This window comes from Cucurbita maxima, unplaced genomic scaffold (assembly GCF_002738345.1).
Source record: "Cucurbita maxima cultivar Rimu unplaced genomic scaffold, Cmax_1.0 Cma_Scf00015, whole genome shotgun sequence".
NCBI classification, from domain to species: Eukaryota; Viridiplantae; Streptophyta; class Magnoliopsida; order Cucurbitales; family Cucurbitaceae; genus Cucurbita; species Cucurbita maxima.
The window spans coordinates 3924660-3938894 of NW_019272031.1; the positions used below are offsets into that span (position 1 = coordinate 3924660).

At 39.0% G+C, this 14235-nt stretch overlaps 4 protein-coding genes across 7 annotated transcripts; 1 reads left to right on the plus strand and 3 right to left on the minus strand.

Annotated features, from left to right (window-relative positions):
* Window positions 1-561: 561 nt before the first annotated feature.
* On the minus strand, window positions 562-3236 carry LOC111489982 (GDSL esterase/lipase At3g48460-like). 2 transcript variants are annotated; one of them, XM_023138391.1, is made up of 3 exons: window positions 2739-3236; window positions 1300-2157; window positions 562-1180 (listed from the first exon to the last, which is right to left on the minus strand). In XM_023138391.1, exons 2-3 carry the CDS (start codon window positions 1906-1908, stop codon window positions 677-679), a joined length of 1113 nt encoding a protein of 370 aa, XP_022994159.1. In that variant the 5' UTR covers window positions 1909-2157; window positions 2739-3236; the 3' UTR covers window positions 562-676. The 2 variants fall into 2 exon arrangements, with proteins under 2 accessions (XP_022994159.1, XP_022994160.1); XM_023138392.1 differs by lacking the exon at window positions 2739-3236 and having other exon boundaries at window positions 1300-2457.
* Window positions 3237-3442: 206 nt separating this feature from the next.
* LOC111489987 (probable phosphopantothenoylcysteine decarboxylase) lies at window positions 3443-5460 on the minus strand. Of its 2 annotated transcripts, XM_023138398.1 has the most exons (4): window positions 5366-5426; window positions 5208-5245; window positions 4809-5175; window positions 3443-3942 (listed from the first exon to the last, which is right to left on the minus strand). In XM_023138398.1, the coding sequence occupies exons 3-4, from the start codon at window positions 5151-5153 to the stop codon at window positions 3646-3648; spliced, it is 642 nt and encodes a 213-aa protein (XP_022994166.1). In that variant the 5' UTR covers window positions 5154-5175; window positions 5208-5245; window positions 5366-5426; the 3' UTR covers window positions 3443-3645. The 2 variants fall into 2 exon arrangements, with proteins under 2 accessions (XP_022994166.1, XP_022994167.1); XM_023138399.1 differs by having other exon boundaries at window positions 4809-5224; window positions 5366-5460.
* Window positions 5461-6117: 657 nt separating this feature from the next.
* Window positions 6118-8292, plus strand: LOC111489992 (RPM1-interacting protein 4-like). The gene is made up of 3 exons (XM_023138405.1): window positions 6118-6330; window positions 7656-7853; window positions 7934-8292. Exons 1-3 carry the CDS (start codon window positions 6322-6324, stop codon window positions 7955-7957), a joined length of 231 nt encoding a protein of 76 aa, XP_022994173.1. The 5' UTR covers window positions 6118-6321; the 3' UTR covers window positions 7958-8292.
* A 562-nt stretch (window positions 8293-8854) lies between these two features.
* LOC111489979 (zinc finger CCCH domain-containing protein 43-like) lies at window positions 8855-12257 on the minus strand. Of its 2 annotated transcripts, XM_023138387.1 has the most exons (6): window positions 11641-12254; window positions 10518-10583; window positions 10173-10292; window positions 9830-10087; window positions 9437-9697; window positions 8870-9348 (listed from the first exon to the last, which is right to left on the minus strand). In XM_023138387.1, the coding sequence occupies exons 1-6, from the start codon at window positions 12088-12090 to the stop codon at window positions 9148-9150; spliced, it is 1356 nt and encodes a 451-aa protein (XP_022994155.1). In that variant the 5' UTR covers window positions 12091-12254; the 3' UTR covers window positions 8870-9147. The 2 variants fall into 2 exon arrangements, with proteins under 2 accessions (XP_022994156.1, XP_022994155.1); XM_023138388.1 differs by lacking the exon at window positions 10518-10583 and having other exon boundaries at window positions 8855-9348; window positions 11641-12257.
* Between the last annotated feature and the right edge of the window lie 1978 nt (window positions 12258-14235).

The window sequence follows — 14235 nt, forward strand, 5'->3', positions numbered from 1 at the left end:
ATTAAAGCCAGACATATTTCTATGCTACCATTATAGAGAGTTGTGTTTATCTAACATGGTATCAAAGTCATGCCCTAAAATTAGTCATGTCAATAGAATTCTCAAATGTCGAATAAAGAACTCCAAAAGAAAAAGGAGTCTAGGCTTCTCGAAGGCATAATAAAAAATAACTAAGACTCAAAAAGAAAAAGGGAGTTAAGCCTCGATTAAGGGGAGACGTACTTTGTTCAAGGAGAGGTGTTGGATGAAAGTCCCACATCGACTAATTTAGGGAATGATCATGAGTTTATAATCAAGGAATACTCTCTCCATTGGTACGAGATATTTTGGGAAAATCTTGAGTTTATGCTTAAAGTGGACAATACCATATCATTGTGGAGAGTCGTGTTTGTCGAGAACGATACCCCCCAAGGGAAGTGGATTATGAGATCCTACATCGATTGAAGAGGATAACAAAGCATTGCTTATAAGGGTGCGAGGACTCTAGGTAAGGGTGTGTAAGCCTCTCCCCGGTAAAGATAGAAAGAAAGGAACAGACCCAAGAATTAGAAGACATTCAAATGGAAAGAAAGCCTTGTGCCATTACTGTTCATGCTAGTTCCATAGCTAAAGTTCAGAGATCTCAAAGTTAAAAGCTAACAAAATCATCACCAGACTGATTCTCATTCTCAACGTCCTATCCCTCATGACGTTTCTTGTCGAACAAGCTACCGAAAGGAGGCTGGGTAAATCCACCTTCAACGAACATGTCATGAACTACTTTATACATGGCTTCAGTGAGGTGAACTCCATCCCAGTTTATGTATTCATATGGCTTTTTGCAGGAACTGACTGAAGACATTCCACAGACAGCAAGCACGTTGAAGTTGTACGGTCCACCGACACCGCAGCAGGCTTTGAAGCTCTCCCTGAAACCGTACTTGCCGGGATTCTTCATGACCGTTTGATACGCATTCCAGTAATCAGCATATACGATGACAGCTTGAGGAAACTGTCTCCTTAAAGATTGCAATGAGGCCCTGAGAGCAAGATTGTGATAGTAGGTTTGGTTGTTTGAGCTCCTCACGCAGCCGATATCGTCTCTGTCGGTGACAGGGGCTACAGACATTGCTAATGGCAGGCATCCACTTGGTGGTAAACCTTGAACAACCATGTATTTTGCACCCTTCTTCAGCAGAGACTGGAAAATCAAATCAAATGAAAAATTCTTAGTTCATGCCACTGTAAGCTCTCTCATATATCAAGTAAGTTTCTAATATTTTAGAGCTTAAAAGACTCCATGGAGGTCAAGTCATGTACCTGTAAGACTCCAGTAACGCTGGCAACACCGAGCTTACGGATGGTATCATCTGGTATAGGCGATCCGGTGTTATAAGCATAATCGTTGACTCCAATTTCACCAACCCAAAACAAAGCATCATCAAAAGCAGCTGCCCCTCTATGTCCTTGAGTCTCCAAGAACTTGTTGAACCAAAGTAGCTGAGTTTGGATAGACTGAGGAGTAATGTTAAGGCTAAGGTTGTTTCTAACAAAGAAATCATGGTTTATAGCTGTGGATCCTGCAACAGCAAAGTTCACCCCATGAAAGGACTCATTGCCCTTCAAATATCTGTAAGGTGTCAAGAAAGGCAAGGACAATGTCTGGGCTACGAAGTCAATCACCAGTCGTCCATCCGAATATCGGTTGGTCGAGTGGTGAAAGAACGTACTGCCATAAGGAGAATTAGAGACATGGCCGAATACTGTTGGCCCTGATACAGACCTTGTGTTGCCCGTGTCTGTGAATGAATCTCCGAAGGCATAGATCTTACTGAAGAGACGTGGATGCGTCTCATTTGCAGTCGGAGAAGCCGAAGCAAAAGCACACAAGACAATGAAGATAGCACTGTAGGATGTTAAAGCCACCATTGCTTGACAAGGAGCAAAACCAATACTTCACAGATCTTCATTTGCCTCTACAACAGTTTTATTTCTCCACCTCACAGGTTGCTGAGACTGATATAAACGATGTCGCTTTCGTTTACCCTTAATGCAAAAGATACTGTTAAATCTATGAAGACCACACAAATAAGAGCTTTAATCTTGGAGCCAAGACATCAAGTAGTTCAAAAAGAAATTAGTTGAGTATCCAATAATGATGACGTTAGACGAACACGACTCTCCACAATGGTATGATATTATCCACTTTGACCATAAGCTCTCATGGCTTTGCTTTGGGCTTCTCCAAAAGGCCTCATTACCAATGGAGATAGCATTCCTCATTTATAAACACATGATCTTCCACTAAATTAATCAATGTGGGACTCACTCCCAATAAATCCTCAACAATCCTCCTCTCGAACAAAGTACACTATAAGCTTCCTTTGAGGTTTATGGAGCTCTCGAATAGCCTCCGCTTAATCGAGGCTCAACCCCTTTCTTTGAAGCCCTCGAACAAAGTACACCCTTTGTTCGACACTTTAGTCACTTTTGACTACATCTTCGAGGCCCACAATTCTTTGTTCGACATTTGAGGGTTTTATTGACATAGTTAAGTTTAGGGCATGACTCTGATACCATGTTAGACGAACACGACTTTCCACAATGGTATGATATTGTCCACTTTGAGCATAAGCTCTCATGGCTTTGCTTTAGGCTTCCCCAAAAGGTCTCATACCAATGGAGATAGTATTCATCGTTTATAAATCCATGATATTCCATTAAATAGTATACTAATGGACTCACTCCCAATAATCCACAGATTGTCTTTATTTTCCTACTTCAATAACTTCTCAATAATGTTAGAAGAAAGGACCAGAGAAAAGCCTATTAAGCAATTCAAGGACTTCTCAATAATGTTAGAAGAAAGGACTAGAGAAAAGCCTATTAAGCAATTCAAGGGCTATACGCTCATAGGGACAGATCCTTCAAGTGTTTGAACTACCGGTATCACTTTCTGGGTGGAGATTTTAATGCACGTCGCTCTCTCTTCTTGGATCATTTCCTTTTATGAATTCACTTCAAACATGGAGGGCCAAGGAGAAACTAACAAGTCACCTGATTTGTCTGCGTACATTTACTGTTCCATCTCAATGCAGATCAATGCTAAGCTCAACCTGTTACCATAAAAAATTGAATCAATGTTCTTGGTTATTCCACACACTACCTAGTGGAGGAGTGGTTCTCTGAAGTGGATTCTCTCTTTTCTAGTGGATGCCGAATCTGCTTTCCCATTGATTAAGAAGGGGGCGGGCACAGCAGCTACTTAGACCCCTTCTTTTCTGTTGTTGCCAGCACTTTCCTGAAGACTGCTATCCTACTTAATAGGCCAGCGGGCAGAACGAGGAGAGGGCCCGACAATCATACCACCGCTTTCGAAAAAGCGTGTTTCCCTCTAGATAAGACGCACCGTAAAATTGGGCTTAAAAGAGATCTTTCTGTGGCCTAATATGAAGTCAATCAATTCAAAAGCTCAGAAATCTTTAAAATTGGGTTCCAAGGCTTCTAGTGCCTCTACATAATGCACAACAGAGAGTTCAGCACAAAGGGGTTAACAAGGAATTTTATACAAGATTGATGATGAGCAACGGCTACAACATTTAATTATTAATTAGGCATAAATCTACCACCCCTTCCATCTCCTCTTCTAGACAAAGTCTTCATGTCCTAACTATCACCATTTCTAGTACTTTGTTGCATCCGTGACTCGTAAAAGAGTCTCACAGTCGAGAAGATTAAGGAAGGTTCAGCCATTGCACCATTGCCGTAGTCCCCACAGGCTAGCCTCTTGGTAACGGGTGGAATGAGAGTTATCCCAAGTTCATCAATTGCAATGAGATGCCGCTCAGTAAAAGGGTTAGTCCACATATAGGTATTCATGGCTGGTGCAACGAAAAGTGGCTTGTTATAGTCCCATGCTCGCACGACACACGTCAATAGATTGTCACATAATCCTCCAGCAATCTGGGACAACAGCAAATGCCAGGATCAAGTTCAAGAAGGATTGTTCTTGAGTTCACCAAAAGTTTCTAGGATCATTTTGAAGGTAGATTGCCTTGTTATCGTAGCACACACATATACAGACAGAAACTACCAATGTAGATGGATGCACATCTATAGACATAATAGCAGTTCAGGAGTACACAAACAGGCAGGACATCAACAGAAAAACCAAGATAGAATGAACAGAACAAATAAATCAACCAGAAAACTGTTAGAAGATTGTTGGGAGGGAGTCCACGATGGCTAATTTAGGGAATGATCATGGATTTATAAGTAAGGAATACATTTCTATTAGTTTGAGGCCTTTTGGGAAGCCCAAAGCAAAGCCATGAGAGCTTATGCTCAAAGTAGACAATATCATACTATTGTGGAGATCCATGATTCCTAACATGGTATCAAAGCCATGCCCTTAATTTAGTCATGTCAATAGAAACCTCAAATGTCGAACAAAGAAGTTGTGAGCCTTGAAAGCATAGCTAAAAGTGACTCAAGTTTCGAACAAATGGTGTATTTTGTTTGATGGGAGGATTGCTGGGAGGGAGTCCCACGTTGACTAGTTTAGGAAATGATATATGAGTTTATAAGTAAGGAATACATCTCTATTGGTATGAGGCCTTATGGGAAGTCCAAAGCAAAATCATGAGAACTTATGCTCAAAGTGGACAAGTTGACAATATCATACAGTGAGAGTCGTGATTCCTAACAAAAACATTCAGATTTTACAAAGATGACCCATTTTCGGGACCAACCCAATTTCGCAATGGAGCAAGGAATTTTGAAGAATGAGATTAGAAATAAACATTTCCATCATGGTTAAAGTAATGTACCTTGCCGAGCGTGTTTGCAGACAGAGGGGCAATGACCATGATATCAGCCCACCGGCGAAGCTCAATATGAAGAACACTATCACCAATTTTGTTCCAACCAGTCCACTCATCTTCATCGGTATAGAGTACAGCATCCTTAGGAAGAGATTCTCGATCGATGAAGTGTAAAGCGGCCCTAGTAGCCACCGCTCTAACGTCCGCCCATTCAGAGAAAGAATGGTAGAGATTCCCAAACTTAATTGAAGCTACGCTTCCACCGGCAGCAAGTAAAATCCTCGGTTTCCTCAGAGCATTGTTGACTTGCATCACCTCTCGTTCAACACTTGCAGGCTCTGGATATGCCATGCCTTCTGGCACAAATTCACAATTCAGGCTCGAGTTAAGCTCTATCGACCGCGAAATTCCTCAAAATTCACCTTGTTTGTTCAAATTTCAAATTGAAAAAGATAGCAACGGAGAGAAGAATTTAGAACAAACACTCCAAAATCCATCCGCAAATGATGCATTGAACATGAAGATTCAGAACAAAACAAGTAAAAATTTGGAAATTTCGCTACCTTTAAACTTGCCTCTCTGAGACTCCCGATTCAACTCCTCCTAGGCCCCAGGGTTTAGGACCAAAAACAAGAGAGAGAGAGAGAAAATACAGACCGGAGAATGGAGGTCCCGGTTCACTGAAATTGTACTTCGGCCCACGGCTAGTGTCGGCCCAAGAAAAAACCAAAATACTATAATAGAAAATAATAACAAAAACTTTATCTATTAACAACTAATATATTATGTATCTAATAAAATTTTAAATTTTCGATCAATTATTATATAAAATGATTATTAAATACAACGAATTAATAAATTTAAAATTTTATTTTAAAATAAAATGTTGGTCACCATCATAAGGATATTTTGGTCATTTTATATTTCAACCTATATTCACCTGTTTCCATTGAAATAATTTATTTTTCAAATTCATTTTCTAAAAAAATTAATTTAAAGGATAATCAAATATTATAAATTTTTATGAGGAGTAAAGGATCATGATCATGTTGTCTATGACGTGTTGTTTGTGGTTAGATGCTCATTCCAAATCCTTTTACGATATGTACTCGACGTATACCTTCTTATAATATACTATAAGGAATACGACTAGATGTTAAATATTTCTATAAAAGTTACGATTAAGGTTTTCTAAAATAATTTCCAAAAATGGGTAGAAGCTACACTGGTACGAACCATCTAAATTTTAGTTGTCTGATTTATTCGAACTAGTTAAAAAAAAAAATATATATATATATATATATAATATTTTAGAAATTATAATAATGTTTTTGAGATGACTTGGGGAAGTTGAAACGACGTGAATCCCACGTTATCTTGCCTGTCGTTTCGATTTCAACTCTGTTTTGGGGGCGTTTGATTCGCAGGGTTGGAGGTTTGATAAGAAATCACTGACGATTTGTTTTCTTTTCGCTTTTGGTTTCCTCGCATCCGATCCCCTGCCCTGCGTCCTGCGATCATGGCACCGGTAAGTTTTATACTCCATTTCTATGCATCTTCGATTTTTAATTAGAAGAATTCAACTTTTCTCTCTGTTTCCCCAAAGAAATTGCGATTATGTTCATCGGGATGATCTAAAGGGGTTGATTAAACATACACCAATCGGTGATTAGGCTACATGGACGTAATCGTAGAATTTGGTTATTGACATAAGGTATTGATTAATCAATGGTGGCTGAGATGAAGGAGGGAGATGTGATTCCTTTGAAGCTATCAATGCTCTAGAATGAAATAACAAATCGCCATGGTTTGTTTTCTCCTTCGTTTTAGAAATTCAATCTTGTTCGTATGTTTTAACAAGATCCGAGCAGGGAAGTGTAAGAATTTATGCATGAAAATATGAACATTTAGTTAGGTTGATTAGATTTTCAGTCATGGTAGCCTTATTAGGGAGTTGCTAGATTGGATATATAGGAACTCATGTCCATGGCACCATTCCTGCACTGAAATATTTGCGTATTTCAACATTTTAGAACATAGAATAGGTTGGGCGTAGACAAATCCGGTGGAAAATTTAGAGCTCCACTGTATAAGAAAACCAGAATAGGAGAATGCTTAGAAGTGGTGAGCAGCATTGGAAGGTCTCAGTCTTTTGCTAGGTTAAATGTTTCTCTATGATCTGTTTATAAGGAGTTTTATAATTATTGTATGGCCCTTAATCTTGTTCATTGAAACTTCTTGTAATCCAAAAGGAAACCCATCTAGGAAACACAATCAACATTCCCAGTTCATAGAAAATTGAAAATACTGATCTAGATAAGGGAGAATTGTCCATATTGCTTATTTGCAGATTAAAAAGTGAAAAAAAAAATATATCACTTCATCCTTCAATGCGCCATATCTGTCTTAAATTCTGTTGGAAGCAGCCTGCGCTTCCTTTTGCCAGTCCTTTCATCTGTAGAAGAGTTGTAGGCTATAAGTAATTGTGGGCTGTTTTTTATCTGAAGTCATTTACGAGCAGAGATCATTGAACATTTTTTCATGTAAATTGCATGCTTAATAAAGTCTCATGGAGATATCACTGCATAATTGCAGCAGGACAAGGGTCGTCCAATGCCGAAGTTCGGGGAATGGGATGTAAATAAGATCATTAAACATTTTTCAAAGCTTTTAGTAGTAGCATGCTTAGTAACATCTCATGTAGATATCATTGCATAACTGCAGCAGGACAAGGGTCGTCCACTGCCGAAGTTCGGGGAATGGGATGTAAATGAGATCATTAAACATTTTTCAAAGTTTTTAGTAGTAGCATGCTTAGTGAAGTCTCATGTAGATATCATTGCATAACTGCAGCAGGACAAGGGTTGTCCACTGCCGAAGTTCGGGGAATGGGATGTAAATAATCCTGCATCTGCCGAGGGATTTACGGTCATATTTAACAAGGCTAGAGATGAGAAGAAGACTACTGGAAGTGTTGCCAATATGGTTTCTTCACAAAGTAATGAGCCTGCCTACAACAATGAAAGTTTCCCTCAGTCTCCTCCACCAAAGGTCTGTTTATTAGAAGACTTAGGAATCAATTTGTTCTAGGTATGTTGAATCTAATCTGTTCTTTGGTATTTGAATTGCAGAAGAGGTGGTTTTGCTGTGGTTGATGCCACCACAGTGGTTTCAGGGTCTTGACTTGTGTAATCCATTGTGAAAGCCCGTAAGATTTGAGGGCCCTATCCAACGGTGGATCACTGGATCACAACAAAGTTGTTGCGCCAAAAAATGACTCATACTATTCCTTTTCCCTTTTCACTTTGGCTTTCACGCTTCATTGACGTTATATAATAATGTTTATCACATGTTATTCTGTATTTGCATTGTAATACAGAATGGAAAGGACAAATTCCATTGTCGAGATCTTTTTTGAATTTCATGATGATGGACCTATGGTGGAAGGATTCTGATGGGAACTTTCTATAAATTAGCATGCTTTGTTTTATGCTGTGCTTTGTCATTGTTCTCAAAAGTTCATTCGAACTTGTCAAGGAAGCTTCAAGCGTTCTAAGGCCGGTTTGGATTGACTTTTCAAAGTGCTTCAAAACACTTTTAAACTACCTATAGATGATATTTTCAAGTACTTGAAAAGTCGATTCTCGACAATTTCAAATAAGAGATTAGAGTCTATACATGGAGATTAGAGTCATTAAAGCTTGTCAAGGAAGCTTTAAAGCGTTTTAAGAAGCCGGTTTGGATTGAAAAGAAACACTTTTCAACTACCTATAGATGATGTTTTCAAGTACTTGAAAAGTCAATTCCCGACAATTTCAAATAAGAGATTAGAGTCTATACATAGCTTGAATGGTTTGAATTGACTTTTCAAAGTGCTTCAAAACACTTTTCAAATGGTTTGAATTGACTTTTCAAAGTGCTTCAAAACACTTTTCAACTACTTGTAGAAAATGTTTTCAAGCACTTAAAAAGTCGATTCCCGATTCCCTTCAGGGCAATACCTGTAGGTTGCCAGTTTAAACAGAGATTTGGATGAAAAAGGAGGCTTTGAATGAAATAGTTTGTAATTCTTCTTACCAGCCAACTAGAAGCAAAAACTCATTGATCCTTCTGTGCTCTGTGAAATGTCTGGATAAGATTGTATCTTATAGCTACAAGATTATAGCCATTGTGTAGAAACTTAGGTATAATTTACATTTTTTCTTTGTTCAGCTAGAAAATAAGTGCCATCATTTGAAAAGCTTATGGCAGAACCCGATGGAAAACGAGTTGAATGCATCCTTATATCCTCTTAACAAACAAATCCTCCATGAAAATTCCTTTAGAGGGCCTCTGCACAAAATTCTTATGCAGACTGCTCAACTGTGACGCCATTTCCACTCCCTCCGCCCATTTCAGCCCCTTCTGCAGCATTAAAGTTGCTGTAGTGAGGCTGCTGTTTAAGCTCGCTCGTTGAAGAAGCTGGAAGAATAGGATGGTCGAACTTGCACGACGGCCCGAACTTACAGATGCCGTAGCGACTGTAATACGTGCATACATTCTGATCCTGAATGTCACATAAAAATTTATCCTTGAGGTATTTTCTACAGAAAAGTCCTATATAAACAACCAGGAAATGCGAAGGACGAGCTTACAGGTCTCAAAGGCAGGCCTTTGTCATTGAGCGTGCAGGTCGGTAACTTCAGGTTCCAATTTTTCGGATGGTGATATATGCAAAGAGATTTAAATTTACAATCCCCAGTCTTTAGAAAGTAGCTGCATTCGGGTTGACCAGGTCGTTCGGGATATTCTTCTACTTGCTGATGAGAAGTATAAAGATCCGTCTCAGATGCTATATTGTTCACGGCGTACGTTAGGGGTGGAAGCATGCTGATTTCTGATGGATACATGGGAGCCTTAACATGAACAAACCACAGATAAAGTCAATACTCTAAGAAGAACATCAAGGCACAAATTCTATGAGAAATTGTAGTAAACGATACCGATATCCTTTAAACCAGACCATCTGAGATGAGCGTAAACGATACCTGGTATGCGTTCCATTTTGAATCTTGAGAAGGTGAAATCATAGCAGGTACAAATGTTGGTGTTTCATTCAGCACTCTTGGTGAAGTCCAGGATGTGATCTGTGATTGTGATGCACCACCTTGTAGCAACACTCCATTATTATATCCCGACAGCGATTCCGGTACAGCAACAGTAGTAGGATCGGGATGATTAAACTTGCAATTCGCTCCATATTTGCAGCATCCCGTGCGCATGTAATAGGGACATTCTTTTTCGTTCTGTCAATAAAAAGATCATTAAATTCTTCAAGATAAGTGAGATAAGGGATCCAGTCTAGAAAGATGTCAAAGTTACGAACTAAACTAGTCGGATTGGCAAACCAAGGAAGTTAAGCTCGAGAATTGGGTTTGGCAATGCTCTAGGTCTCGTGTGGTTATATCTACAGGCTGTTCCGAATTTACAACCCCCGGTCCTTGAGTAATACTGCGAATGGCTCATGAAGTGTAAAAGTTAACCAATAGCAGTAGATCATGCATATCATACATAAATCGGTCATGTAAACGCGGGTACGTAAAATAATCCAAGGAAACGTCGGTTGTGTTATTATAAAGGAATATAAGAAAAGTTCAGAACAGGGGTATGCATCAAACCATTGAACTAAGCAAAATACTTGAAATTTGTTCATGAAAACATAACAACAATGGAAACCTTGCATTCGGTCTTGCTCGTCTGCTCGGCCGAATCGTTCTCATTCTTCAATTTCTCAGAAACAACCTTTCAAATTGAACAAAAATAAAACCGATCAAGAATAAATGTTATCCATTGATCATGTTAGAAGTTTCAATAGAACAATTAGGACTGAAGAAGCTGAGAAGAAGAGCCTCGAACAAACCTAATATAAACAGGTAAATGCCAATGAATTGGAAACAGGCAAATCTCACCTAAGTTCAAGCCCACGACTAGTAGATATTGTCCGTTTCGGCTCGTTCTCACGATTTTAAAATGTGTCTACTAGGAAGAGGTTTCCACACCCTTAAAAGAAATGCTTTGTTACCCTCCCTAACCCACAATTCATCCCCCTTGGCGGCCTGCGTCCTTACTGGCACACCACCCGATGACTGACTCTGATACCATTTGTAATAGCTCAAGCCAACTACGAGTAGATATTGTCCGCTTTGGCCCGTTACTTATCGCTGTCAACCTCAAAAACGCATCTACTAGAGAGAGGTTTTCACACGCTTACAAGGAATGGTTTGTTCCCATCTCCAACCAATGTGGGATCTCACAATCCACCTCCTTAGGGGCCAGCATCTACTAGGAAGAGCTCATGCCCATCGCTAACATATATTGTCCTCTTCGACCCGTTACGAATCGCCGTCAACTTCACGATTCTAAAACGCATCTATTAGGGAGAGGTTTCCACAACCTCCTTCGTTGTCCTCTCCAACCGATGTGGAATCTCACAATCCACCCCCTTAGGGGCCCAACATCCTCACTGACACTACCTGGTGATCAGCTCTGATACTATTGTAACCGTCTAAGCCCACCGCTAGTAGATATTGTCTGCTTTAACCCACTACGTATCGCCGTAAGCCTCACATCTACTAGGGAGAGGTTTCCACACCCTTACAAGTAATGCTTCGTTCCCCTCTCCCATTGATGTAATGATAAAAAAAAAAAGCTATACATGCAAAGAGAACAGTACTAAAACCTATCAACCGAAGATAGCACTGGAAAAGGAGGTTTAACAATCAACAAACCAATACAAAGAACAAAGCATTCAAACAGAGGCATTAGCTTCCACAAGTAAATAAGATCTCCAGAACCACACCTGATGTCTCTTTCGCAGTGGATGATTGAATTTACACAATGATCCAAACTTGCAAGTGCCAGTCCTAAGGTAAAAGGCACAATCCTCAGCCTCTGACCGTACAGGGTAATGGTTGTTTCCACCCCTCATTTCCCCTTCCTTCTCCACCTCACCGCCGTCGCCTGCATCCACCACCACCTCCTCCTCCTCCTCCTCCAAATTTCCTTCACCTTCAACAGGATTCTTCTCAACTTCCCATTCTCCGCCGCCGTCAGAATCCTTCACCGCCGCCTCTTTCTCATCCTTCAAATCCAATTTCTGAAGCTCTGCATGGATGCGATCATCAGCGGCCACATGCGATGCATCAAATAGTGCAGGATCATGAACAGAGCCATGAAACTGTAGAGATTGAGACCCAGAAGGCAGCGATTCACAGTGAATAGGGACGGAAACAGCTTCAGAAGGTTCCATTCTGCGTCACATTTGAACCCAAGAAAACCCTAGCTGCTACAGAGAATAATAAAGTACATGGAGAAATGGGTATTGTGAAAAGATGACTTGTTTGACACCAAGTGGGAACTAAGAACAGGAAAAGGTCACTTTCTGACTGCGGCCGTTTGCGCTTCGCCTCTCTCTAACAATCTTCAATTTTCTTTGTTCTTTTCCCTTTTTCTAGACGATTCGTGGGGTGCTTCGACATTATTTGATTGAAGAGTAAATTGGGTTGAAATTGGTTTGAAATTGGATTGGATTTTAGTGGACAAACCAAAGTAAAAAGCTCAAAAACACGATTTTCGGACCATTCGTACGTTTTATAAATGTTCCAAAACTAGATATCGAATCAAAAGTTTGGATTGTAATACAATAGTTGGGATTGTAATAAAAGGCATTGTAACGCTTGATACCCATGATTTAGTTTTAGATTTAGTACTTGATGGTAGTGATACTTTTCCGGATCCTCGGTAACATCCTTACGTTACTTATCTTTTCACATATTTTCTAAAAAAAACTAATGATTCGTGTGTATCTCTTATTTACTACACATTGTAATACTTTTAAAAAATAATTTTTTTTTTTTTAAGAAAGGATAGAATTTATCATTTTTTTCAATTCAATTAAAAAAAAGAGGAGAAGAGTTCCATCTTAAGGTTATAAGAATCTCGATAAAAGGTGAAACTTTAGAAAAATGCCCCTTTAGCGAGGGAACAAAGAATATTAACCTTTAAGGTCTTTTTCAATGCTAAAATTAAAAGAAAATAAAAAGAGTATTATCTTTACCGTGAGTTTTGTTAATATTTTATTTAAAAAAGAGTATCTTCCTATTCTATTAAAAGGTTAAAAAAATGTTCGTAAAAAAAAAACGGTTTATTACCTCATATATTATCACTAAATTTTTTATGTTATTGGTAAAAGATTATGAATATATTTTAAATGTTCCACTACCGGTAGAACTAGTAAGAAAACTAAACCGAACAAGCTCAGAAAAAGGCACCAAAACTTGTCTCCCAATCACAGATCCTATGATTCATTCAACTTCCCTGCCTGCCAGCTGAACCTCTAAGCTTGGAGCTTTACGGGTCAATGTCAACATTCCTATGCAGTTCTATAGCTTAAGCCATTAAACTACGTCTGGATTGACGAACATTTCTTGAATTCTTAGAACAAAAAGGAAGAGAACGTTTAAAATGATATGAAAAAGAGAGCCAAGTTCAAGATAAAAGCTTAAACTAATAAGGAGAGGCGAGGAGGATGAAGATTTTCTCCATGAAAGCCAAAGAAATGGCTCTTTTAATAGAATATGACGAGAAAACAGCTGATGAACATGTCCTTAGTTTTGTAGATAGACGAGATTTTCTGCATAAAAATCCAAGAAAGGTCTCTTTTAATAGTATATGATGAGAAAAGCTGATGAATATGTGCTTAGTTTTGTAGGACGACTACAAATGACGGGAGATTTTCTCCATAAAAGCCCAAAAAAGAGCTCTTTTTAACAACATATGAGGAGAAAGCAGCTAATGAACATGTCCTTAATTATGTATGTAGACTACAAATGACGGGAGATTTTCTCCATAAAAGCCCAAGAAAGAACTCTTGTAACAGTGTATATGATGAGAAATCAGCTGATGAAACTGTCCGTTGACTACAAATGATAGGAGATCTTCTCCATAAAAGCCCAAGAAAGAACTCTTTTAACCGTGTAGAAAGCAGCTGATGAACATGTACTTGGTTCTGTAGGTAGACTACAAACGACCGGAGATTTTCTCCATAAAAGCCCAAGAACGAACTCTTTTAACAGTGTATATGAGGAGAAATCAGCTGATGAAGATGTCCTTAGTTCAAGTAGACTACAAATGACTAGATTTTCTCCATAAATACTCAAGAAATAACTCTTTTAACAGTGTATACGACGAGAAATCAACTGATGAACACGTACTTAGTTTCGTAGGTAGACTACGAATGATAGGAGATTTTTCTCCATAAAAACCCAAAAAAGAACTCTTTTAAGCGTAGATGACGAGAATGCAGCTGATAAACATGTCCTTAGTTTCGTAGGTAGGCCACAAATGACGAGATTTTCTCCCCCAAAAACCCAAAAAAGAATCTTTTAATCGTATA